The sequence below is a fragment of the Capricornis sumatraensis genome, chromosome 8 (genome assembly GCF_032405125.1).
Source record: "Capricornis sumatraensis isolate serow.1 chromosome 8, serow.2, whole genome shotgun sequence".
Classification (NCBI taxonomy): domain Eukaryota; kingdom Metazoa; phylum Chordata; class Mammalia; order Artiodactyla; family Bovidae; genus Capricornis; species Capricornis sumatraensis.
Genome location: NC_091076.1, coordinates 65,034,261 through 65,060,521, shown reverse-complemented (window position 1 = coordinate 65,060,521; position 26,261 = coordinate 65,034,261). Strand labels below are relative to the sequence as shown.

The 26,261-nt window shown below is 56.2% G+C and overlaps 2 protein-coding genes across 2 annotated transcripts; one reads left to right on the top strand and one right to left on the bottom strand.

The window, feature by feature from the left end:
* The first annotated feature begins 1,454 nt into the window (after positions 1-1,454).
* Positions 1,455-7,459, top strand: RASL10B (RAS like family 10 member B). The gene is made up of 3 exons (XM_068978956.1): positions 1,455-1,670; positions 6,514-6,638; positions 7,189-7,459. Exons 1-3 carry the CDS (start codon positions 1,455-1,457, stop codon positions 7,457-7,459), a joined length of 612 nt encoding a protein of 203 aa, XP_068835057.1.
* A 3,312-nt stretch (positions 7,460-10,771) lies between these two features.
* Positions 10,772-17,814, bottom strand: GAS2L2 (growth arrest specific 2 like 2). The gene is made up of 6 exons (XM_068979067.1): positions 17,430-17,814; positions 15,846-16,087; positions 14,908-15,015; positions 13,792-13,888; positions 12,876-13,128; positions 10,772-12,314 (listed from the first exon to the last, which is right to left on the bottom strand). The coding sequence occupies exons 1-6, from the start codon at positions 17,812-17,814 to the stop codon at positions 10,772-10,774; spliced, it is 2,628 nt and encodes an 875-aa protein (XP_068835168.1).
* Between the last annotated feature and the right edge of the window lie 8,447 nt (positions 17,815-26,261).

The following is a 26,261-nucleotide window of genomic DNA, read 5'->3' as shown; positions in this document are numbered from 1 at the left end:
AATTATTTCAGAAGTAGGGGCTCAGGACCCTACTTTATATGTGTGCAGAACATGGCTCAGATTGGACAGGCCATCTGCCCTCTGCCCTGCAGCTAGGAAACATCAGAGCTGGGATTTATTCCCACACTAAACTCACTGGAAACTGAGCAACAAGGAGCTTGCTTGAAGCCATGGCAAGGTTCAACCCCAAAGCAGCCCTTTCCTGGCTACCTGCTGTGTGCCAGGCCCGCTGATCTCAAAGGTTGCCAGAAAATTAGACCCAGCCCTTGGCCTGTGGCCTTCGCCAACTAGAATCATTAAATTTGGAAGCTGGGAGTACTCCGACATTGTAGAAAGGAGTACATTGTAGAAAGCCTTTCTCAGCTGTGTGCCTTGGGCTCATGTCTTCTTCCCTCTGAGCCTTCTCTCTGAAGTGGGAATAACTACCACCTGGGAATATTGTATTGACTATGGATAACACTGGAAAAGACCCGGATGCTGGGAAGGCTTGAAGGCAAAAGGAGAAGGGGGTGGCAGAGGATGAGATGGTTAGACAGCATCACTGACTCAATGGACATGAATTTGAGTAAACTCCAGGAGATAGTAGAGGACAGGGAAGCCTGGCGTGCTGCAGTCCATGGGGTTGCAGAGTCGGACATGACTTAGCCACTGAACAACACAGCAAAGACAACCACATGGGCGTGCTGACCTAGAGTAACCGCTCAACAAGTGTCACGCTCCAGAGCCAAAGCCATCCTTTAGTCCAGGGGTTCTCAGCAGGGGTTGAAGGTGGCAGATGGTGGGGAACACACTTTGGGTCAGCATAGTCCCGAGAGCCTGCTGCTGGCAAGTACCTCCTGGCAGCCAGGCACGTAAAATGTCCTGCTCAGTAAAGAATTCTCTCTCCCCGAAAATGGCAGGAGCACCTCCACTGAGACACACTGGCCCAGTCTCACCCCTGAGGACGAGGAGACTGCAAGGTGTCGTCTTATCCTGGGCTCCATGGGAAAGCTGGGGCTTGAAACAAGGCTAATGCTCTTTCCACTCCCCTCTGCAGCCTTGCCTGGGGTTTGGGAGTCAGACCGGCCAAAAGTCAGGTCATAACACAGGTCAAGAAAGCTGATTCCCACTGATGGGATGGACGGCAGGGAGAATGGAGAAGGGAGGAGGGGAGGTTCTGGATAAATGGGATAGGAGTTCTGGAAAAAGGAGGGTGGGACATCCCAAGTGGCAGGAACAGCTCCAGCATGGTCCCCAAGGTGGAAAAATGCAGGAAATCTGTCCCAGGAGAAGCCAGCCCACCAAAGCCAGCCTTTCGTCCCCACAGGCCAGGTGGAGTCCGCAGAGGGCCCTGGGCAAGCAGGGGGCAGCGGTGATGGGTCCTGACGGTGGCTGAGCCCCCAGCCCCTGGAATATGCAGCCCGGGGGAGCCCCAGGCAGCGGCGAGGACGCGGTGGCGGAGCCGGGCGGGAGGCATGGTCTCCACCTACCGGGTGGCCGTGCTGGGGGCGCGAGGCGTGGGCAAGAGTGCCATCGTGCGCCAGTTCCTGTACAACGAGTTCAGCGAGGTCTGCGTGCCCACCACCGCCCGCCGCCTCTACCTGCCTGCTGTCGTCATGAACGGCCACGTGCACGACCTCCAGATCCTCGACTTCCCGCCCATCAGCGCCTTCCCGGTCAACACACTGCAGGTAGGGGGGCATGGCGCGGGGCCCGGGCGGAGGAGGGGCTGGGCGCTGACCCTGCTGCCAGCTTTGAGAGCTGCGCACTTCACCACCCGCCACTCTGCTAAGAGCTTTGCCAGGATCCCATTCATTTGTGCACCGGTTCATCCAACAGATATTTGAAGAATGTGGCTCAGGTGGTAAAGAATCTGCCTGCAACACAGGAGACCCAGGTTCGACCCCTGGGTCGGGAGGATCCCCTGGAGAAGGGAATGGCAACCCACTCCAGTTATTTTTGCCTGGAGAGTTCCATGGATGGAGGAGCCTGACGGGCTACAGTGGAGTCGCAAAGAGTTGGACAAGACTGAGCGACTAACACTTTCAATGTGTGCCTGGCCCTGTGGTGGGCACTAGGGTCGAATAGGGCTCAAAACAGAGAGCACTTTGCTCTCAAGGAACTCGTAGTCTGGTGAGAAGACAAACAGGCAATTATGTTGATGACTGTCATGACTGGAGGGACACAGGGAACTAAGACAACCCTTATGGGGGCATCCATCCCACCAGGTGTGTCAGGCTGGGGGTCCTGGGAGGTGATGTCTCAGCTGGGTGGGATCTCGGCAGGTGAGGGCCAGTGGAGAGAAAGACAGAGAGCACCAGACGCCTATTAATATTCTGGGCTCTGCCTCCCATGGCCTCAGACCCAAATCATCTATAGAAGAAAAGGCTGGGGCCTGGGAAAGGTGTGTACTCAGAGGCCAGAGACCCCCACCAGGTCTCTTGTTCAAGGGCCTGTTCTCTTAGGTGATGCTCTGTCCCCTGAACTCAGAACTGGCCCCCGGGGCAGCCTTTCCTGCTGGGGTTGGATTCAGATGACCCCAGGGCCCCGGCTCACAGGGTCCCACCTGCAGGCCTGGGTCCTCCTTCCCTCTCTCTAGGTCTGGCTTGAGAGGGGGTTGGGTTGGCTCACTGAAAAAGCCCCTGACCGGAATGCAGAGTTTCTCCAGGAAAGACAAACAGAGGAGGCCCCGAAGGCAGGGGCTGTAGCTTGGCCACTTGTCACTATGCAAATATAGTAATTTCTCAGATGGGGCTGGTGGGGGCAGGGGGAGGGGGAATCATACTTGGCATTGTCTCAGCAACTCCAGGCAGGAAGGCCTTGGCCCAACCTCTGGGACATCTATCTTTCCCAGGTCCAGGGGTGTCTGCATCAAAGACAAAAGCCTGGTCCACGCCTCAGCCCTGGGGGACACTGTGGTCAGGGCAGTGGGTTCAAGGCCAGATGTTTGTGTTCTCCTCCAAAGGAGGCTAACAGTAGCCCGAGTGAAAGCTTAGCTTCCACCCTAGTCCTGTGCATTGAGCTGAGTTTATTTTTTTCACATTTTGTTGTGTGTTTTCTTTTAATTTCAATTTCAGAATTGGTAAGATCCAATTTAAAAGCCCAAACATTATGTTTAAAAAACAAAAAGCACACTCAGAAATCTCAGCCCCATTGCTGCCCTCCACCCTGATTCTGGCTCCACTCTCTAGAGCCATTCTCATTGGTTTTTTAATTCATACTTCCAGTATTTCTTTATGCAAATAAGAAAACACATTCTTATTCCACTCCCCTTCTTGCATTAAAAAAAAAAACTATCCTGCACCTTGTTGTTGTTGTTGTTTTTTGGCTTGACATTATAACCTGGAGGTCTTTCCACATCCGTACTTAGAGATCTTTTCTTCATTTTTTTTAAAAATTTTTTAAAGTATTTGTTTTCACTCGTCTTAGTGTTTTTAGCTGTACTTTTTCATGTTGTGTGTTGTTATTTTTTATTAATTTATTTTAACTGGAGGCTAATTACTTTACAATATTGTAGTGGTTTTTTCTTCTTCATCCTTTTTTCACGGCTACACTGTATTCCATTGGAGACATATTAGTGGAATCCCCTCTTGCTGGACAGGTGGGCTGTTTCAAAATTTTTGCTTCAAAACAATGCCACAGTGAATAGGCCTGTAATAGTCATGTTGTGCATGTGTGTGTGTGTCACTCAGTCGTGTCCGATTCTTTGCAGTGCTGTGGACTGTAGCCCACCGGGCCCCTTGGTCCATGAAATTCTGCAGGCAAGAATACTGGAGTGGGTTGCCATTTCCTTCTCCAGGGGATCTTCCCGACCCAAGGATCAAACCCAGGTCTGCATTGCAGGCAGATTCTTTACTGTCTGAGCCACCAGGGAAGCCCCCATGTTGTACATAGGAAGGTATACGCGTGGAATCGATTTCTAGAAATGGCATTGCTAGGTCAAATAATAAATGCAATCGGAGTTTGAAAGGTGCCACATTCCCCTCCCCTTCTGTTGGGTTAGCCAAAGTTTGTCCATGTTTTCCCTTAAAATAGACAGATAACTCTAAGGTATTACGGAAAAACCCAAACAAACTTTTTGGCCAACCTAATACAAAGGTGCATATTTTGTGCTCCTTTGAGAGACGTTACATGAGCACTTGTTTCCCTAACGCCACCAGAGAGTGTATTGTCAAACTTTTGTATTTCTGATAGTCTGAAAAATGAGCTAGGATAATCTCGGTGTACTTTTTATTTACATCTCTGATTATGAGCGAAGTTGAGCATCATCTCTCATATGTTTGAGGGCCTTTGCTTTCCTTTATCTGAAAATTATCAATGCCTTCACCCATCTTTGAAATGCTGAGACAGGATCCGGCATGCCCCAAGGAACAAATAGTAGAAATCCCAGGGGCTACTGTCTGAAAGTAAGAACACGTTCTTCTGCAATGCCAGATGAGAACCAGCCTAGGAGGGCGGCGTTTCTAGGTCCTGAGCCTCAGCTGTTGCTTCTGTGGTCCCTCTCCTATCAGAGAAGGGAATGGAGGTTAGAGGGTATGTGCAACGCACCAAAGGAGTGAGCAGCAAATGGATGGCTGGCACCCAGGTGGCTCCCTCAGCTCCCATGTCCTTGGAACTGGACTCAGTTTCCATAGCTCCTTCTCTGTCTTGACACAGCCCCAAGATGGCCCTTTACTATCTGGAATGATTCATGGAGCTAGCTGGAAGGCAGGCTGAGCTTTCTTGCTTGCTCCCTTCAATCAAGGGTGAAGGGACAACCCAGCCAATCAGGAGGCTTCTTCCCCTGCCTCTTCGGACCCCCAGAGAGGAGTGGGTGGGAGGCAGCCTGGAAGGCCCCCTTGAGGAGGTAGCAGGTTGCGGGGAGCAGTGGGACTATCACCCTCGAAGGCTGGCAGCTGTTCCCTCTCCCCAGCAGAGAGCTGTTCCCTCTCTGCCTGTTTCCCCACCCCTCCCACTTCCCACTGATTACTACTCCTTGCAGTGGGATGGGGGAGGAATGGCAAACACGCAGGGTCCCAACCTCCCAGAGGTCCCCATGTCCAGTGAACTACAGTCTGTTCTGGCCTGAGAAGCGAGTTCCTGGTTTCCTGTGGTTTCAGATTTGTCCTCAGCATCTTCCCCCAACTCCCCCTGCCCCCCCCACCCCGCCGCACCAAAGTTAAAACTCAGCACAAACAAAAGATGCCACATCATCCCCCTGGAGAAATCCACTGCAGCAGCTTCTAAGCCTTTGAGTTGGGAAGCGCTTGTCTGGAGTCAGACTTAACTCTCCCCCACTGTCGCCCAAGCCTCTCCCCTTTTCATCCTTCTCTGCAGTGTAGAGCCTACTGCAGTCCTCCAAGCCTGGTCCCTACCCTAGTTCAGCTCATAAGCTGGTGCCAGAGACAGGCCTGCGCCTCCCTCTCGTCTTTTCCTGGGCTCTGGTTCCTAGAGAAAACCCTCATCCTCCTTGTCCTGGGAGGTCTCTGCCTTGCCAAGCTTCCAGGAGCCCCTCCTTTCCACACATTGGCTGCCTTCTGCTGCCCTTGCAGTTCTCATGTGCTGGCAGGTTAATTGGCTAATTAATCTCTTAAGGAATCTTCCCTTTAGTGCACTCAGCCTTGCCAGGGGCCTGTTCAACTTGAGCTGCAGCCCTTTCCAGGAGAATTCGCCACTGGTGTTCAGGAAGTTCCATCTCCCTGGAGCTGCCCTGTGGCCCTGGTCTAAATCAGCCCCCAGTAGGCATCCGGTCTCAACCTTTTTCACCTCAGGGCTGCTTCTTCTCAACCTTGAAGCCAGAGTGAAGCAAACAGAAGGGGCACCTCAGGCAGCAACCTATGGGCAGCATTACAGGCAGGAATTGGGTCCAGGTGGGGTTCAGGACCACGGAGAGTTCTCCAGCCTAGGCTGTGGCATCCAAGAGCCCGCTAAGAGCCTACAGGTGTGAGGCCCTGATGGGAAGGGGGAGGAGGTGTGTAAAAATGAGGAAGGCTGGGTTCTGGTCCTCTCAGGAGCTCACAACAGAATGGGGGACTTAGGGATGGAGAAGGTATAGAGCTGTTGCTCTGACCAAGGTATCATGCAGCTGTTCTAAGAACATAGAAGATGAAAAGAATAGTCCCTTACTTGCAGGAAGGGTTCTTGGAGGAGGAGGAGGCATCTGTTCTGAGGCCTGGGGAGACAGGATTTCAACAGGTCCAACAACTAGCTCAAGGCTGCGCTCTTAGAGGCATTTAATAAATGTAATCGAATAAAGGACTGGATGGACAGATTGGGGCACAAAATGGGACCAGAGAGAACTCAGCTCCAGGCATGCATGGGACAGACAGTGGCCCTGGAAGTCAGACAGTGTGAGCTGACCTATCCTGGCTTTGAGGTGGGGAAAGTGTAGCACTGAGCACTTGGATTCTGCCCTGGCCCTGGCCTGGAGACAGGTGAGTGTGGAAGGTTTAGGGTGCAGTGGCAGCTGAGAGTGCTGCATATTGCTGGAGGTGGCAGGGGGCACAGGGGGCCCTCATGACTGCTCTGACCTTGCTGTGATTGGGGGTGTTGCAGGAATGGGCAGACACCTGCTGCAGGGGACTCCGGAGTGTCCACGCCTACATCCTGGTCTACGACATCTGCTGCTTTGACAGCTTTGAGTACGTCAAGACCATCCGCCAGCAGATCCTAGAGACAAGGTGAGGGGCTGAGATACACTCCACTGCCACTTAAGTGGATGCCCCCGTGCCAGCCACTTCCTGTGAAAAGGGTGCAGGAATGTCTGGTTCCCACACATATAGTTAAACACGCACTCACTCCATTTTGCTGTCCCTGTTTCTGTTAACCCCTTTTGGGACCCATACCATGGGCTGGCTAGTTAAGATCAGAGGCTCCAGGAAGGAGACTTCCAGGGCTGCATAACTAAGCCAGCCTCAGTTTCCTCATCTGTACAATGGGGAGAACATTATTATTACGAATGCCCCACAGCATGCTGGATGTAAGTCCCCACCAGGGATCGAACCCATGCCCCTGCATTGGGAGTGGGAGTCTTAACCACTGGGCCACCAGGGAAGTCCCGGGGAGAACATAAATAACCTATCTTTTTTATGCCAGTCATAGCGCCGTGCCTGGAACAGAGGGATGGTAGCAGTTAACAGGGATCAGGCACAGCCCACCCTACCTTAGGTCCGGGGGTTGTGAGACGAGAGACGGTGGGGTGCTGAGCGGGCTTCCCACCTCACCCTGCAGGGTGATCGGCACCTCAGAGACACCCATCATCATCGTGGGCAACAAGCGGGACCTGCAGCGTGGACGCGTGATCCCGCGCTGGAACGTGTCCCACCTGGTGCGCAAGACCTGGAAGTGCGGCTACGTGGAGTGCTCGGCCAAGTACAACTGGCACATCCTCCTGCTCTTCAGCGAGCTGCTCAAGAGCGTGGGCTGCGCGCGCTGCAAGCACGTGCATGCCGCCCTGCGCTTCCAGGGCGCGCTGCGCCGCAACCGCTGCGCCATCATGTGACGCCGCTGGGCGTGGGGCGGGAAGAGAACTCCGACGGACGGCCTGCGACACCCCGCAGCCACGCACCTCCCCCAGGGAGGGGGAAGAGGCCGAGGGCGGTGAGAGGGAGTGTCCCCGTCACCACCCGGTCCCGCCCCTCTCCGCCCCTGGACGGCCGCCTCTAGTGCTGTAGTTCCTGCGGTTCCCGGCCCGGCCCCAGGGGCGCCCCGTCCTCCGGGATCGGGGTGTGCGCGGGACACGCAGGGTGGGGGTGGGGTGGTGCTGCCTTGGCCGGACCCCCCTACCCCCACACACACCCGTCTTCTCCAGAGAGTGTGTGGTGTCTTGTCATCGCTCCGCGTCGTCTTTCCCCGTGTCTGTATGTCTGTCCGCCCACGCGTCTATTGGTTCCCCACCCTCTCCACCTTCCAGCTTCGTTCACAGGGCTCTCATTTCATCCATCCCCTTGTCGCGGATCCTGGCAGCTTCTTGGTGAGGCCAGCCTTCTGACCGTCAGCATCACCGGCACAGGGCAGAGAGATGCGGGTGGCCCACGGACCACAACTGGGGTCCGAGGGTTGAGGTCCTAAGGTCCGTCAGGGGGAGAAGGCTGAGCTCTCCCCCTTCCAGGGAGACCTCCCCGCCCAACAGCCCCCCCAGAGACACAACAACCTACCTTCCAGCCTTAACTTGATGGTCCGTCCCTGCCGGGTGCCCCTCACCCTCTTCCTGACCCTAAAGCCAGCTCACCCCCTGGGTTAAAAAAAAATTTTTTTTTTTTTCCTTGACAGAATGTGGAGTGGGAATGCCCCAAATGATAGATTTATTTACATGATGCCAGCTTCCAGCCCTCTATTCCCTTCTGGGTTGGGTGGTCTGCCAGATGGGGGGTGTGGGGGGAGGGGCTGGTGGTGGGCGGATTGAGGGAGCAGTCAGGTTATTTCAGCGAAGACTCTTGTTTATTTCTGCATCTGACCCCAAGCTGACTGCCCCAGACCCTGCCTGCCTTGAATCTCAGACTACCCTGATTAATCTGGGAAGGGGCAGAGCCACCAAACGAATGATGCACCCCCCCTGCTCCCGTGCTTGGGGGCGATAATGCCGGCATCCCTAACCCCAGACGGAGGCCCTTGGGATCTGATGCCACCTTGTCCCAACACCTGATGATATTATGCCCTGACCCGCTCCGCCCTGTTTTCTCCAGCTGCCTGGCCAGTTTCTACCTCTCGTCACCAGAGCTGATCACTGTCAGTTTTGTACCAACTTAGAAATAACAAAAGAAATGAAGACCTGAGTGGCCTGAGGAGATTACTGGGGGACTTGGAGGGCGGGAGAAATGGTGTGAGGCCCCCTGCCTCCGGGCCAAGGTCTTGAGGCTGAGCCCTCAGCCCTGCTCTGGTGGGAAGATAGCAAGGTCCCTTGTTAGGAGAGAGACAGAACAAGCTAGCTCCGAGGTAGCCGAGCTGTGGCATACAGGCCAGGACACCAGGCAGCCCAGGGTGATGATGAAGAGGAGTCTGGGGACCGGGTCATGGGTGGCGAACTTACCATCCAGATCCAGTGTGAGAGGGAAGCTTTGATTCTTTCTTCCACTTCCCCAGGTGATGCGCCCTCCGCTCTCTGGGGCTAACGCAGCTCCACTGTGACTGCCCTGACTTTGGGCGGTCCAGTATCAGGGTTCCAGTCCCTGCTGTGCTGTGTGACTTTGGGCAAGTGACTCTCCCTCTCTGAGCCTCCCTCTGAAGCAGAGGAGGTGGCTCCCCTCCCCCACACCTTGGAGTGGCCGGGAGGGTAAAGAAGAGGGACTGCCCCCTTTCCCCCCTACATCCTTGCCCTCTGACTCACCAGGGGCATGGGTGAGGGAGGGCAGCATCTCACCTGCCCTGCTGCCATTACCCCCAGCTCTGGGGCACCTAAAGTAAGGGTGAGGGACCCAGGCCTCTGGCTGGCCCCCACTGGAGCAGTTGGAATGTATCGCCTGGCCGGCCCCCCCTTACCCACCCTCCCATCCCTCACTATACAGCAGATCTTTGATTTTGATTCCTTCTGCTCCCATGCTGAGTCTCTGTCCTCCTCCCTGCCCCCTCCCTCCCCAGGGTTTCCCACCACAGGGTCTGGAAGTGTGTGTGACGCCCATTGCGCTGTGATCGGAAGTCAGATTAAAAATCAGGGAGTGTTTTCCCTCGTTTCTGTACCAAAGTGTCGGCTCAGTTCCTGCCGTGGGGACGAAGGGGCTCCCTACGGGGTCTGCCTTCTGAGCTCTAGGTGATGAGGTGGCCTCAGTCCTAAACCCCAGGTCAACCAGGAGAACAAAGGGAAAGGGGGAGTTGGGATGCATCTCTCTCCATCTACCCCGCCTTGGAACCCTCCAACTGATCAAAACCATTCAGAGGATAACATTCTTTCTGCCACCTTCTTGGGAAAACTTTCGTAAGTGGACTCAGGCCCAGCTTCTGGTTTTGTGTCTTCCTCCCACTCAGGGGTGAGGTGCTAACTCCATGGGTGTAGTTGTGTTAAAGAATGCTCTCAACCATCCCTCTTGACTCGGTGATCTCAGCTCCCAACCACCAGGGTAGAGTTTTGAAGTCACACATGCTAAGTGCTAAGTTGCTTCTGTCATGTCGGACTGCGACCCTATGGACCGTAGCCCGCCAGGTTCTTCTGTCCGTAGGATTCTCCAGGCAAGGATACTGGACTGGGTTGCCATTCCCTATTCCAAGGGATCTTCCAGACCCAGGGGTTGAACCTATGTCCCTTAGTCTCCTGCGTTGTCAGGTGGATTCTTTACCACTAGTGCCAAGCCCCATAGGAGCCTGTATGGGGCAACCTTGTCCCTGTCCATGGTGCTGATGCAACAGCTGCTCTGGGGAAGAAGGGCTGTCTGGCAAGGCTGGCTGAACCTCCAAAGGCCAAGCATTTCTCACCCTCTAGCTCCCTGTTCCTCGTCCCACCCCCGCCCCCACAGTGGGAAAAATGATGCCACACCTTTCTGCATTACCTCAGTCATAGAGTAGACTCAAGAGCTGGGGGTTCAGGGGCAGACCCTCTCATGTTTAATAACATAAGAGTTGTGGAAGTGAGTCTGGCCAGAGAAGAGGGCGCAGGAACTGGGGGAGCTGTTTTGGGAGAGGGTAGCCCCACCATTCTGGAGTTGGACTGAGACTCATGGATTGCCTTTCTGCTCAACTGAGCAGATTAAGTCTCTATTTGCTTTCTAACCTCTCCTGGCCAAGGCCCTGTATTGAGGGGAGGGACCTTCCCTTTTGTTCCTGCAGTTGGGAGTGCATGGGCATCTTTTCACTTCCCTCCTCGGGGTCAGGGAGAAGCATCTTCTCAGACCCAGGACTCCTCCTCAGGTGAGAGGGGGACTGGATCGAGCTGCCAGGGCCCCTGGCCCTCCAAAAGCGGGGAGCCGCTCTCCAGTGGGGTGGCTGGCTCTCTCCTCTCCTCTCTGTCCTCCTCCTCCCCTGCCGAGGCTCCATCCACCAGGGTTGCCTCCCCTCCCTTACTGCCCAGTGCTGCCCTCACCAGCCTGCCTTTGGGGGGTGCCCTGACTGGACCCTGGCGCAGGTAGGTCAACGGCTTGGGGATCCGTGATGGCCGCTTCTCAGGCCTGTGATCTCTCCGGGGCCGAATCCTGGGCCTCAGCTTCAGCTTGTAGATGGATGGGATTCTCTGGGGCTTCCGGAGTGTTCTCTTGCCCTTGCTTGGACATCCCTTGGCTCTCTCGGAACTGGGGTCAGAGGGTGAAGGTGTGAGGGACTCTGGGCTGGCAGACAGTGTAGGGGCTGAGCAGTCCTGTCCCTCTTGGACCTTCGTCCTGATGCCTTTGGCACTTGGGTTTGCCATTGTCAGCCCACTCTCACGGGCTCTCAGTTTCCCTTTGAGGCTTCCTGGGCCTGCAGTTACAGCTGGCGCAGGGGAGCCTGGAGGAGCTGCCTTCCAGGCTCCCAGGTCCACTTTAAGGAGGGGTGGGGGGCCCTGAATCAGCTCTTGGATGACTTTGTCATAAAGACCCCCAGGATCAGGCCACCACCCACCCAGACTGGGCACGTAGACACCACTGGGAGGAATGACTACAGACCCAGCACCCTGGGGGTGGGCACCTGCCATTCCTAACAGGTTCATGTTGGTTGAAAGCTCCTCCTCCAGGCTGTGATGGATGCCTTGTTCCTTGGTTCTGCCCGATGGCAAGGGGGTGCACCTCCTCTCCCGGTGCTGTGGGCCCAGGCCCCAAGGCCCTCCAGCCTCCGCTGTCACCTGGACATCCAGCTTCAGGTCCTCCTGCCCCTCTTCCACAGAACAGTGCTCATGTCTGGACCCAGACAGGTCTCCAGTGATGGCCCTTAATGGAAGGGGGCCTCTCTCCAGTTCTTTGCTGGGACCTCCACTTGCAGTTCCTGCAAAGCCTCTTCCCGGAGTGGGGGGGCGTGCTGGGGGCAACTGGATGGGGATCTTGGTGGATCCTTTGACAGGGGATGGAGAGCAGACAGGCTCTGGCTCTTTGAGCTGTGAGGAAGTGCCCTCAACCTCACCCCAAGGTGGTCGCCTGGGGCCCACGGACATGGCTGGGCTGGGAGAACGAGGCAAGGGGGACAGTCCTCTTGCTGGCGTCCCTTTGGCGGTGGCCTCGGGGGCTCGGAGTCTCTGGGTGGTCGGGGTCCTGGCATAAGTTCCCCGGCTGTCTGTCCTCTCATGAACCGAAGATGTGGGAGTCCTCCCCCGGGGGGGCTCAGGGGGGTGTCTCTCCTCCCTCTTCCCCGAGGAGGTACACGGTGGGTCTAGGCCCCTGGGAGTGGGTGAGGACTTGGGGCTGGGGAGGTTGTCCCCAGCTGGCAGCTGCCTCTGAGATGGGGCGAGTGACTTCTCCTGGCACCTGAAAGAATGAATCATAAACTGCAGGGTCATGTAATCCAGTCCCCTGGCTCTGGGAAGGGATGGCCTTCTCCCAGCCAGAACTCCCGGGGGGCCAGACTTCATGTTGAATGTAGACACTCCCTCTCCCCCATGACTGCCAGAGATGCTTCCTTAGAGCAGATACTGTTTAAGCCTGTTCCCCCCACCCCGTTCCTTGAGGAACAGGTAGAAAGCAGCCTGGTCTGGGCCCCAGGTTGCTTAAGATCCCATGAGTATAGGTGAGCAGTTTTGGGTGGAGAGGGTCTTCGTTTTTGCTGTACCATGAAATGGACAGACAGGCCTTGGGTAAGTCTCTTCCCTTTACGGCCCTCAGCCTCCTCATCTGTGAAATGGGATGACGTATGACGTAACTAGATGATCCTAAAGGTCCTGGGTGCTTCTTTTTTGGTTCTGAACACCTGAGCTCCTGCTGGGATGGCACACTGCTGGGAGTCCTGCTCCCCTTTTCTTGGGTTGGGGTGGCCTCTGGGCATGTTGACTCCAAATCAGGAAAGGGCTCTGCCCTGTCCCTCCCCAGTACCTCAGCAATGGTGCTGTCTCTCTGTGGACCCCTGGGCCAGCTCTCTGTTCACGCTGGGGTCTGGGGGAGGAGACGGCAGGGGGCCTCAGCTTTCGACCTGAAGAAGTATATGTCTTCCAGTCCACGGGGGGCAGTGGGCTCTGGGAGCGGCTGATGGTCATCGTAGGCTGGGGCTGCGAGGGCCCATCCTGCACCCTCACTTCATGCTGCACAAGGTGGGCAGGGGGCTGCAAGAAGCTGCCTGTCTTGTGTGCTACCAACATAGCCCCCAGAGAGAGGAGAGGAGGAAAGGGTTAAACTCCTGCTGATGGGGTCCACAGTTCCCTCCCCCAGCTGCTCCCCACCCTGAATCCCACATTAGAGACACTGGGACCCACTGGGACAGTGATAACATCAGAATTTCCTCACAGGAGTTTAGGGCATGAAATCTGGTTGGAGGGCCCAGGTGGGGGACTTGCTTAAAGCTGCATTTGTATTGCAAGTTCACATCCTTTACTGAGATCGCATGCTTATTTGGGATGTCTTGAGGTGCTGATGGAGATTAAGGGAAGACTAAAGACCCTTCCAAGTCATGCTTGGTGCCTCCATCAGAGCCAAACCTAAACCCAGCTGACATGCTGCTGCTGCTGCTGCTAAGTCATTTCGGTCGTGTCTGACTCTGCGACCCCACAGACGGCAGGGTCCCCCGTCCCTGGGATTCTCCAGGCAAACAAATGCTGATTCTGAGTGTTTGGCTTTGGCGTCATCTTGTGGTGTAAACTGGTACTACACTATGGCTGCCCACACCAGTACCTTCCACGGTGTCTTTCTCCATTGCCTCGCACACCTCTTGCCCCTGGAGATCAGACCTACCTCCCGCCTCTGCTCCTGGCCTCCCAACCCAGAGTCATAGGGAAGGGGCTCCCCGGGGACTCACAGAGGGACGTGCACCGGCAGGGGTCATGTTTGTCCAGATAGTGACCGAGTGTGTCCCAGCCGCCCCCCACACGCACCATCACGTGGTTCCGGAGGATCTGCAGGGGGCAAGGGTGAGGTGGAGGGCAGGGTGAGTTTGTCCCCTCTCCCTGGACCAGCCTGCGGGCCTTCAGCCCTAGCTCGCATCCGTGTACACACACATGTGTGTGTGGTTGCACCCCAAGACCCTCCTGTGACTGGCATCAAATCATACATGTTGTCAAGGGTGGAGGCCAAGCTGACGAACGGCAGGTTGCCCCACAGAGAGACACAGGACCTCACGAGCATTGGGTCGTCTGGCCCCGGACTCCCGTCTCTCTCTTCACGGTGAAGGGGTTCAGACCTGCACCCGTTTGTATCAGAAGAGGGCCCTGGCTTGGCTCTGTGGTGTGTGTGTTTAAAGAGTTCGCGGGAGTCCAAGCCTGCACTTCCTCAGCGGAGACAGGGCGCCACACTCCTTCCCCACCTGCTTCACAGGGCTCTCGGCTCAGGCTGCGGGGCAAGGGCCGGGGAGCTGGCTCTGCCCCCAGGGGCGGCCTGGCCCAGCGAGAGGACTTAGCCGCGCCCCTGGGCACAGGCTCTTACTGGTGAGGGGGCCAGGTATGGGCGGGGGGCTCGCGGGGGGCACAGGTCAGAGCCGTACTAGCGTCAGAACCACGTGCTCAGAAGCTGCGTGTGAGCGGCGGCCCGCAGCTGAGCCATACAGGGAACACAGACTTGGGCGGGGGCGGCGAGTCTCAGGCCCCTTGCGGTGACCAAGCCTGTGGGTGGAAAAGTGGGCGTACCTTTCACCCCCGCTTCTGCCTGAAGACCCCCGCCCCGAACTAGGCTGAGGCAGAGGTAGATGGGGGTGGGGGCTGTTTCTAACTGCCCTAATGGGAGCGGGCAACATGCTTGCCAGCTTTGCCAGGAATCTTCTGGAATTCCCAGAGGGAGAGAGGGAAAGCCTTCTGATGGATAGCTAGAGGTGGATGGTGATCTCCTTTCCTCACCTTCAGGCCTAGGTGAAGTCCCGCAACAGGATGCCGGACCCTGCTGACCCCCCGGGCTCCCTCCACCCCCGTCTCCCAAAATTTACCCGGATGAAGATAAGGGTGTTGGACTCTCCCACGCGGTACTTCCCCTCCGACACCTTGATCATGGAAAATTGAACCGGGCAGGTGCAGTGGCTCACCAGGCTCTGAACCTGCGGGCGGCGGGCACTGGGTTCAGCCCTCCCCTCTGCCCAGGGACCCAAGCGCCCCTTGCACTCCAGGTCAAGCTCAATGGGCCGCCTGCCTACCCCCTGACCCCAGCCCCAAGGCTTCTGCAGAGCCAGGACTGGGGGCTGACAAGCAAGCAGAGAAGGCACTTAATGACTCAAGGAGAACAAGACCTTGAGTGGTGACCTAGGGCTCAGCGCTCTCCTGGGTCAGCCGACAGGGGCCGAGGAGTGTGATGGTTAAGGCGGACGTTGGGATCTGAATGCCTTCCCCACACTATAGACCTTGGGCAGGTGAAGAAACCTCCCTGAGCTCGATTCCTTGGTGGTGGAAGTGGGTAGTCGCTCCCAGGTCACTTCCACCCCAGGAGCCACTGTGCGAGACGCAGGCCGAGCGCTTCACGTGCGCTGGCTCACCTAAGACCCACAGCGTCATGGAAGGTAGGCATGGGACAGGTACATCCCCACGGTACAGAAAAGGGAACCGAGGCACAGAGAGGGCAAATAGTCTGCCCCAAAGTCACAGAGCCCCAAAGCATTGAACTAAGACTTGAACCCAGCCGTCAGAGAGGGTGCTGGCGTCTGCCTTTGTGACCACCGGCCCACGGGGTTTAAATGAGAGAGGTGTAGGGTGCTGGATTCCTAATGAAAACGAGGGTGGCGGCTCAGAGTGGACACGACCTAACTAAAAACCACGGGATCGGGGAGTGTCGGGGTGGGGCCTGGAGCTCGAGAAGTGGGTGGCTGGCCGGCTGGCTGGCTGGCTTGGGGGGGAGGCGCGGGGGGCGGGGCCTGGGGCGTGCCCAAGTCCTCACCAGCTGGTCCAGGTCGCGGGAGTGGCAGGGCCGGCGCGCAGGGGGCGCTGGCGGCGGGGGGTCGGGCGGGGGCAGGGCCCGCTCCAGCCGCAGCTCCTCCTCGATCTCCTCCTCCAGCCGCACCAGGGTGGGCGCCGCGACGCCGAAGCGCCAGGCCCGGCGGCCCAGCTCCAGCAGGCACAGCACCACGTTCTTCACGTTCTTGCGCAACACCAGATCCTCCGTCTCGAACATCAGCACCTCTGGCCCGGGGCGAGAGGAGAGCAGGCAGCCTGAGCCCCCTGCTGGCGCCCCTGGAGAGAGCGCAGCGCGTGGGAGAGCCCTGGGGCCACCCTGGACCCGGGGGAGGGGGAAGCAAGCTTGGGATGGGGGTTAGCGTCTCCGGATCTTGGCGTCAGGCCAGCCCCTCGGAGGGGTCGGGGCAGAATTGCTCAGGTACTGAGTGCACAGCAGGTGGCCGCCTAATAGGAGAGGTGGGGACAGGAAGAGGGAAGGCAGCTAAGACAAGGAACCCAGTTCCACCTGCCCTTCTCTCTGCTCTGTATGCCAGGATGGATTCAGCAGGAAGAAGCACTCAGGTCTCTCACTTCCGGTAACCACCAGGCACCCCAGACTCAACCTCCAGCCCATGCATAACCTGGCAGGGTGGAGTACAGGCTCCGGAGTCTGGCTCCCACACACCGGCTGTATAACCTTGGGCTAGTCCCAGCCTCAGTCTCCTTTTCTGTAAAATGGGAATGCTGTTTCATGGGGTTGTGGTGGGGATAGCTATATGTCCGCAGGCAATGTCTGGCATGTGGTAAGTGCCCGATAAAACACTAGCCTTTATCAAGGCTGCAAGCCTGCTCCATACTGTTGCGGCCAGCAACTGGTGGCGGGGCCTGACACCCCCTGCCCCTCCTGCCTCTGCCCCATCCCTACCACCAAAGGCTGGAGGGTGGTGAGCATTCAGGTTCATCCCTGCCACTGGGTTCAGGGCCAAGGTAATGAGGAAGGCTGATATGTCATTCCCTGAGTCCCACAAGCCCCAGCAAGACTGGCTGGGGTCCACTTGCCTCCTCCCCACTCCACCACAGCCCAAACTCCCGCCTTCTCCATGCCCCCTCTGCCTAGAACTCCCTGCCCCCCAAACTTCTATTTATTCCCAAAGACTGAGCTCAAATCTCCATCTTCAACTGGGTCTTTCTAGGCCTCATCGGGTGGCTGTTTCCTCCCATCTCCCCAGCACAGAAGCTCTACTTGAATTTCTATCAGTTGGGCTGTAATTTATGCATCTTCTCAGCTGTCTCTCTCGGGCGATAACTTCTTTTAGCTCTGATAGGTTCTCAGTCCTCTCAGCACTCACTGCCCAACCCTGTGTGTGACCCCAAAGAGACAGGTGCTCGAATCATTCATTCAGCACATTAATTTATTTGGGATTTACTATGGGATGGGGGAAACTGAAGCATGAAAAGGAATGAGGAGCTGGCCCAAGGCAAATCTGGAAGGAGGACCCCTGACCCCTGACAGCTTGAGCCTCAGAGAGGAGATGGATGCCTGGCAGGAGAAGGGTCTTAGAGGGGTGGGGGAATCAAGGGGGATTACCTTGGATGCCCATCTCCTTGCGACACCACTGGATGAAGTTGGAGATGTTGTCCCGGGCCTGGAAAGTGCGAGGCCGGGCAGCCTCATTACAGGAAACCCCGGCCCGGGGCAGAGGAAGCCTCTGGGCTTGGGCAGGTGTCTCAGCCAGGAAGGCCAGGGCAGCCTTAGTGATGGCGTTGGCATGCTGGCACAGCACCAGGCCTGTCTCCAGCACCTGCAGGAAGTTGGCTGCACTGATGTCCAGTCCGTAGAGATCCCGAAGCCACTCGGCCAGGTCCTCCTTCATGGCTTCTAGGTACTGCTCGCTGGACTTAAAGGGCTGGATGCTGCACACCCGAGGCTCCAGGGTCCCAGGTCTCCTCCTGCCTGCCCAGGGCTGGGGCATGGCCGGGCCGGGCACCTCCACTCTGCCGCAGCTGCGTCTTCACTTCTGCCACCTGTGGGGTCTTGGCAGGTTCCCCCTGACTCAGGGGTCCCGTTCCACCCTCTGAGAGTCTGGGACGGCTCTGCTACTCACCTCTGCCTTTGGCCACCGACACCATCGTCAGTGGGCTGGGCCAGGCCAGGCCCCCACTCCCCCCCATTCTTCAGTCCCTGCTAGAACTTTCCTACTTGCTAGCCCTGCAGAGGCCTCACGCCCCAGCTGCCCAGTCTGCTCAGAGGTCGCGGGTTCCCAGGACAGATGGAGGGGAAGACACTCCTCTCTCCCCCACAGGGCCAGACAGGCCACACTAGCTGCCTCCCACCCCCCACCAGCCTGCCGGGAGTCTGGCTGTCTGTCGGCCTGGCCTCTCCACTTTGCTTTCCTCTCCTTGGAGACCAGCGGCTGCTACAAACACTCCTTTTTAACCCTTCCCAGCATCGGCTGCCCTGGGGCCCAAGGAGCCAAGAAGAGGCTGGGGCTGGCTTATCACTCACTTGGTCAACCCCAGGAGAGGCTTTTGGGAAATGGGAGGAGGGGAGCAGGGCCAGAGGGTGCTGTGCCCTTCGGAGTTCAGTGAGCACTGTCGATTAGGGGTGAAATAGGCGCAGCCAGAGTCCAGAGCCACGAGTCTGGGCTTGGACTCTTTCCTGAATCCCCCTGTGACCTTCACATACTGTCTTCTCTGTGCCTTTGTTTGCCTCAACTGTAAAATGGGAATAACAATATCTCCCTCTCTGGGGCATTGTGAGGAAGAGAGGATTAGTGGATGTGAGAAGTCTCCGACTGTCAGGACTGAGGGGTCCCAGCTTCATCGATTCTCCCAGCAGCTCTGGCTGTGTGCCATGATCCCCGCCTTCTCTGGAAAACCAGCTCCATCCCCCCACTCTACCCACACGATTCCTCCAGAGCGAGCTGTCAATCATAGTTCCTCCTCCCTGGCCACAGGGATGCATGCATTCAACAAATACTTCCTGCAGACCTACTGTGTGCCATGCGCTATTAGAGTGCGTGAGGATGTAGCTGTAGGGGCTTCCCTTGTGGCTCAAACAGTAAAGAATCTGCCTGCAATGCGGGATACCCGGGTTCGGTCCCTGGGTCAGGAAGATCCCCTAGAGAAGGGAACGGCTACCCATTCCAGTATTCCTGTCTGGAGACTGAGGAGCCTGGCGGGCTATAGTTCATGGGGTCTCAAAGAGTCAGACTGAGCCACTCACAATTTCACTTTTCATGTAGCTGTAAATGAAGCCCCTGTCCTCACGGAGGCTGCTTACATGATGGTGGGTGATGGATGATAGGTAAACATATGAATCGGTAGTGAGTCAGATGGTGATAAATACCAGGGAGAAAACTGAAGGACTACAGGAGATGGGTTGAGGCTGGGGGATTTTCTATAAGGTGGCTAAGATAGACTTCACTGATATGGTGATATTTGAGCAGGGACCTGAGAGAAGTGAGGAAGCAAGCCCTGCAGATGTCTGCTGGAAGGGTACTCTGGCAGAAGGAACAGCCAGGGCAAAGGCTCCAGGCGGGGGAATTCCCTGGTGGTGCAGTGGTTAGAAATCAGCACTTTCTCTGCGGGGGCCCAGGGTTCAAGCCCTGCTTGGGGAACTAAGATCCTGAAGCCTTGTGCTGTGACAAACAACCCCAAAAAACTCCAGGCAGGTGGATATTTGGTATATCCCAGGAATAGCAATGACAGGTAGAATATGAGAAAGAGGGGAAATAGGGTCTCTATGTAGGGCTTTGCTTTACCTTTTGGAAAGTAATTTTCTTTCAGTTACTTTCTAAAGGCATCAAGATAATGATTGTTGTACCCATTTTACGGATGAGGAAACAAGAAAACTGAAGCTGGCAGGAGGATAGACCTTTCCGTGGGGTTGACTGAGTGTCCTCATGACATGGCAGTGGGCTTTCTCCAGAGAGACAGAGCAAGACAGGAGCCACAGGGTGTTTTATTACATAGCCTTGAAAGTCACACTCTGTCAATTCCCACAACATCCTATCAATGACCGAGGTCAGCCTTATTTCATATAGGAAGGGGCTACATCAGAGTGAATACCAGGCAATAAGGGTCATTGGGAGCCATCCTAGAGGCTGATTACCCCCAAGACAGAGGAGCTGTTTCTTTTCCTTTCTTGTTAATAGGATCCTATCTTGTTTAGGTATTATTCATGGATAGAGTTTTCGTGAAGGGAAGATGGGCCCAGCCCCAAAGAGAGAAACTGTCGTCTTCCAGTCATTCTGTGAGCTCTCACTGCTCTTTAAATTAGACAGAGTAAGCTTTTGAAATTTCCAATCAAGATCCAAAGTGGCTAGGGGCTTCCCTGGAGGTCCAGTGGTTAGGAATCTTTCTGCCAATGCCAATGCAGGGGACATAAGTTCAATCCCTGGTCTGTGAACTAAGATCCTCCATGCTGTGGGGCAACTAAGCCAGCATGCCAAACTACCAAAGCCCGTGCTTCCTTGAGTCTGTGCTCTGCAACGAGAGAAGTCACTGCAATGAGAAGCTCCTGCTCTGCAAGGAAGAGTAGCCCCCCATTTGCTGCAACTAAAGAAAGCCTGGGTGTAGCAACGAAGACCCAGCGCAGCCATAAATAATAAATTTTAAAAAGAGAACCAAGGTGGCTAGAAGCTCCTTTAGTAAATGTAAGGATATTCAGGTTTGGGGAGGAGACTGTTCTCCATGGGTCTTCCCTATTTTTTGCATGTCTTACAAGCAGAGGTGTTTCAAAGGTGTTTATATAGTGGAAAACCTTGGAAGATACAGTATCTTTTTCTGGAGCAAAAAACAGGTTTGGTTACTACCCAGTATAAAAAAATGAGGGTTCCCTAAGCTCAGGGTTCCTCTTACAATGCAAACCACTGCATATGCAGGTCCTACCTAGCACCCATGGGACAGTGGGCCAAGAGAAGATGACACCGTATACCCCCGATGCTGCTGTGTCATCAGTAATGAGGCCTTTTCTCTCTAACCCAAGAGTCTCATGTGTTTTGGCAGCACCTAGGAAAATACAGTCGGAGAAGGCAATGGCAACCCACTCCAGTATACTCTTGCCTAGAAAATCCCATGGATGGAGGAGCCTGGTAGGCTGCAGTCCATGGGGTTGCTAAGAGTCGGACACGACTGAGTGACTTCACTTTCACTTTTCACTTTCATGCATTGGAGAAGGAAATGGCACCCACTCCAGTATTCTTGCCTTGAGAATCCCAGGGACGGGGGAGCCTGGTGGGCTGCCACCTATGGGGTCGCACAGAGTTGGACACGACTGAAGCGACTTAGCAGGAGCAGCAGCAGCAGGAAAATACAGTGGGCTAACTTGCTAGCTTGCACATAGGGTAAAATTTTAGATTCTTTACAGTTCTTCACAGTGTTACCCCCACGAGATTCTTGGAGGCTGGTCTGCCCTCTTTGTTCTACATCTCACCAAACTGGGAGATGCCTGAAGGAAGAGACCCATGCCCCCACTTCCGACCTGGATGGAGCACCATGTCATGTTCCCCTAACAGACTGGATCTCCTTGACTCCAGCAACTGTATCACATCAGATGGAGGCTCTCCAGACCTGGGTTTGCATCCTCTGTCCCTCTGAATACCACTGACTCTGCCCAAACACCCCACTGTCAGGCCAAGCAATGAAGGAGTTTCCCCAAGTTTCTATGATTTTATTCCTTTCCTGAGCCCCAGCTGTCACACATATACTGAATATCCAGAAGCTACCCCTGGCTTTTACCTGAGCCCTGCTTCCTATAACTTGACACCATGTCCTCTTCTCCTTGGAGCTAAGGCAGTGAGCTGGAGGTGGATGGGGTGGGAAGCAGGGATGAGGAAGGATGGGGACTGAACTGAAAGGGAAGGGGAGAAAATAGTGATGCCAACAGACATAATGCTGTGCGTGTCTTCAGTGGGCCAGGTAAAGTTTGGTACTGCACGGCCCTGACACACAGAAAGAGAGACAGAGGGTCAGAAAGATAACTTACTAACACTCAGATAGAGTTTCATTTATGTGGTAGAGTTGGGAATTGACCCCAGTCTATGGGGGGGCCAAAGTCACTCTGTGCCTGTGTGTGCTAAGTCACTTCAGTTGTGCCCGACTCTTTGCGACCCTATGGACTGTATGTAGCCCACCAGGCTCCCCTGTCCATGGGATTCTCCAGGCAAGAATACTGGAGTGGGTTGCCGTGCCCTCCTTCAGGGGATCTTCCCGACCCAGGGATCGAACCCATTATGTCTCCTGCGTTGGCAGGTGGGTCCTCTACCACTAGTGGCACTTGGGAAGCCCCAAGGTTACTCTCTGTCCCCTTTAATACCTCCCCAAGAGAGAAGGCAGGGTTTGGGATGGAAGTTCTAGAGAAGGCAGTTATTCTTCGGGTGGAATCCTATGGACAGGTGAGATTCTAGCCCCGCCCCCTTGTAATCCAGCAGAGGCCCTGGAGACCAGACAAGCTCTGCGGAAACTCTGCCCCATCCCTCTGCCTGATCAGGGGAAGAGGGCAGCACGACTTTGGGGAGAATGGATAAACACGGTGAGTGGGGCTGGAGGACGGGTCTCTCGACCCCAGGGTGGACCAACAAGCTCATCACCATGGCAACCCCAGAATAGAAGTCCAGCCTTTTCTCAGTTACCCATCCATATAGAAGGCCTTGCCTCTCTCTCTTCTGAATATTCCTGACATCTGCTCTCTCATCTTCAGCTGCTGCTGTTCGGATCTTTGTCTTCTCTGGCCTGGACCACTGTAATGACTCCCACGTAGGTCTCTGCTTCCTTCTGTCAGAGGAAACATCCTGAAGGATGTTCTGAGCACTTCCCTGTGTCAAAATGTCAGAGGCGTCCCAACTGCTGAAGGACAGAGTTCAAACCCCACAGCCTGGCCCCCAAAGCCCCAAACTCCCTATCCAATTCCTCATCCTTCCCACATGTCCCCAGCACCCCTTCCTGGCTGTGCCCTAGGTCTGGCCTTTCACAGCCAGAAGTCTAAATGTGTTTTCCTAAATAAAGGTACCGCGGAACTTGGGGACTGCCTGGCAGGCCAGTGGTTAGGACTCTGTATTTCCACTGCAGGGGGCACAGGTTTGATCCCTGATCTGGGAACTAAGATCCCACAAGCCATGTGGCTTGGACGGAAAAAAAAAAACACAAAATACAGTGGATCTTGTTTCTCCACCTATAGCAATACCAAGAACTGATAGAATCTCTGAAAAAACTTTCTTTTTGGAAAGCTTTCAAAAATCTTGGTTGAAATTCAAAGCCACCTACCAGACAGTGTCGGGAAGCAGCAGGACATATGATATAGTTAGCCAGGTCGTGCAGTTGGTATTCAGTCCATGTGGGCTGGAACATTAACTTTATTATCATTCCCCTTTGCTTCCAACCTCTTTAAACAAGATGGGTAGGGATCAATGGAAAATTTTCTAGACCTTTCTAGGGAAAACGCCAGGAGCTGAGTCTTCCCTGCCCTCCTCCTTTTTTTCCTTGCAAGTCTAGCTCCCCAGATCCAGAAGACCAAGGGCACACGGTGGGGCTGGGCCTGTGTCTGCTGAATGAGTGGTGGACACCTCCTGGTAGGTTACTTCCAGGTCAGCCCAGGAACTTCCCGCCGGCCAGGACTGCTGCTTGGGATTGTGGAATTTGTGCCCTGAACATCAGCAAGGGGGGATCATGGGTGGCTGAAATCCAACTGGTAAGGTTGAGGTCAAGCCTGGAAGGACAAATAGAGGCCTTTTCCTAATCGGCCTTCCCGGCATGTGTGTGGGGGGGTAAGGGTGGATTTGCTCTTAGTCCGCCCATAACGGGCACTTTTCTGGATTGTTCTGCGCATCGGAGGCGCCCTTTCCTAATCGTGCAGAGGTGCTGTGTGCTCTCCTGCCTGCCTACCCCGTCGCAAGTGACGCTGGGCTTTCTTAAGGCAGGGCCCATTTTGAAGAAGGAAATCCCGTTTCGTGCAGAAAACAAAATATAGACAACCACCTATTAAAATTCCAATCGGGGCACTTCCTGATTATTGACAGCTGCACAGACATCGGTCCCCACCTCGGGGCCAATTAGAAGGAAGCGGATGATGAGCCACTATTCCCGGGCTCAAGCCTCACTGCACCTGCTTGTTGCTGGCTTCCCCGCCGGGTCCCAGCCCTGGGCCAGGCGCTTCACACAGACTCCATCTGATACCTGCTTTTCAGTAGCCCTTGAGATGGGCAGTTTCCTCTCCATTTTACAGATGGGGAAACGGAGCTTGACAGAAGCGACCAGACTTGTCCTGAACCTTCTTCAGCTGGGAAGTTCAGGGACCTAGGAAATCAGGCCCCTCTTTGCCCAGTAAATCCTGCACACTCTGGAAACCCTCTCTTGAAATTTTGCTGGCCCCGCGCATCTCATGCACGTCCTTCGGGCGCCTGCCTTTTTGGTGGGGATCGGGTTAGGCGCCACAGTCAGGGTACCAGGGAGGGCCCTTCACTGATTTCCCGCCACCCCCCAACACTCGTGCAGGCGTGAAGGCCCCCTTGTGGAAGAAGGAGCTGGAGGAGCCCCGGGCCAGGGAGGCAGAGGCGGAGGCCGAAGCCGCGGAGGAGGAGTCGGAGTCGGAGTCGGAGTCGGAGGAGGACGAGGAGAGGCCGCCAGAGGAGAGCGCGGCCGAGGGCGAGGCCAAGGCCGGCGGGGAGGCGGAGGGCGGCGAGGGCCGTGAGCGGGGCTCGGTGTCTTACTACCCGCTGCGCCAGGAGTCCAGCACCCAGCAGGTGGCGCTGCTGCGGCGCGCGGACAGCGGCTTCTGGGGTTGGTTCAGCCCATTGGCGCTGCTAGGAGGCCTAGCCGCGCCGGCCGACAGGTGAGGGCGCGCCCCGCGGCCGGGGCGGGATGCCTGGGGCGCCCGGTGCGAGCGAGCGGCGCGGTGCCCTGAGCGCCCCGGTCCTCGTCCGCAGGAAGCGGAGCCCTCCCGAGGAGCCGTGCGTGCTGGAGACGCGGCGGCGGCGGCCGCGCGCGCTGCGAGATCCTTTTCTGCAAGAAGTGCGGGAACTTGCACAGCTCGCAGAGCTACGTGGCGCATTGCGTTCTGGAGCACCCGGATCTCGGGAAGGCGCGGCCTGCCCACGACGGCCCCTGAGCGCCACCACCCCCACCACCACTCCCTGCCTCTGTAGCCCTTCATCCTCGCCTCCACCCCAACTGCCCGCAACCCTCCTCTCTCTTCCCCGACTTCGATCACGTGCCGCAGAGCCGCCCTTCCGGGGCGCCCCCCTCTCGGAGCAGACCAGCAGGCGCATCCCCGATGGGGCGGCCCCACCTGTTATCTGCGGAGCCCAACATCATCACCTGGAGGTCTGTTCCTGCAACAGCGCCTCGCCGGTCAGCACGCGGTGCCCATCGCCTACCTGACTCCCGTCCCCTGCCCACAACCCTATCACTTGTCTCTTGGGTATTTCAGGTTCCTTCTGGCCCGGTGGGCAGAGGCATCGCCTAAAATAAATAACCCCTCTGGGAAACTTGCCCCTCCCCTCAAATCCTCCAATAAAGCCTCGGTTCCAAGTGTCAGTGCCTAAAGGAGGGGCGAGCACCCCGGTGAGCGTGATCGAGATCAACCCCCCTTGCCCTTTCCCCGGGTTCAAGCCGGAGGGAAAAGGGCAGGCGGAGAGCCTCCTCCCAGCAGCTCCGGGCTGAACCAAGCCGTTGCAGCCAAGGGCAGTTAAAGGCCATTCTCCCCAGCGCGCGCCGAGAAGAAAAAAGGCAGGCTCCGCGCCAGGAATGCCCACTGGGAGCTGAGGGCTGAAGCTGGTCGGACCTTCCTCCCCTCCAACGGGAAGGCCGCTCTGACCGCGGTCAGTGTGTGTGCCGACAAGCCCCTGGCAGGTGTGGAGTGCGCTGGACTACAGAGTTAGCCCAGAAGCCTGCTGAGACTGAAGACAGGGAGGCTGGGGAGCCGGGTCCTTCTCCAGGAATCCCAGCTATTCTTTGCCGGCCAGTGGGAGCTCCTGGAATGCTTCGTGTGTGGCCAGGACAACGAGGCCATTGTGAGCACCGGGGCTCTCCCAGTCTGCAGAGGCCCCCAGCGCCTGCAGCAGCCAGACCTCCAGAGAAGCCCCTGTCATCCTGCGGCCGCACAGGGTTCTCCATCTGGCCTGGAGGGTGAGTGGGCGAAGGACATTTTGCTTTTTGAAGAGAGCAGTGGGCCCCCTCTCCCCATCTCGACTATACACACCCACAGCTCACTGGGCCCGGCTAGGACAAAGAAGAACATGGTTGCCCCCTCCCTAGCATCCATGCCCACCTGCTCTCACTGGACACTGGTCCAAGGAAGCTGCTCCCCTGCTCACTCGCTGGGAGCACCTCTTTATTCCTCCCCCCCAAAAAAACAGGGCCCAGCAGGTCTGCACTGGTCTCCTTGTTCTGGGTCCTGACTCTCCTGAGGTTTGAGACTCTG

What these genes read in the sequence shown, in the direction of transcription:
- RASL10B (XM_068978956.1), top strand. Translation starts at nt 1,455, where the DNA reads ATGGTCTCCACCTACCGGGTGGCCGTGCTGGGGGCGCGAGGCGTGGGC. An exon ending in TCCCGGTCAACACACTGCAG is followed by an intron (nt 1,671 to 6,513) that starts GTAGGGGGGCAT and finishes GGGGTGTTGCAG; the next exon opens with GAATGGGCAGACACCTGCTG. An exon ending in CAGCAGATCCTAGAGACAAG is followed by an intron (nt 6,639 to 7,188) that starts GTGAGGGGCTGA and finishes CTCACCCTGCAG; the next exon opens with GGTGATCGGCACCTCAGAGA.
- GAS2L2 (XM_068979067.1), bottom strand. Translation starts at nt 17,814, where the DNA reads ATGCCCCAGCCCTGGGCAGGCAGGAGGAGACCTGGGACCCTGGAGCCT. An exon ending in CAAGGAGATGGGCATCCAAG is followed by an intron (nt 16,088 to 17,429) that starts GTAATCCCCCTT and finishes GCCCCGGGCCAG; the next exon opens with AGGTGCTGATGTTCGAGACG. An exon ending in ACACCCTTATCTTCATCCGG is followed by an intron (nt 13,889 to 14,907) that starts GTAAATTTTGGG and finishes TGCCCCCTGCAG; the next exon opens with ATCCTCCGGAACCACGTGAT.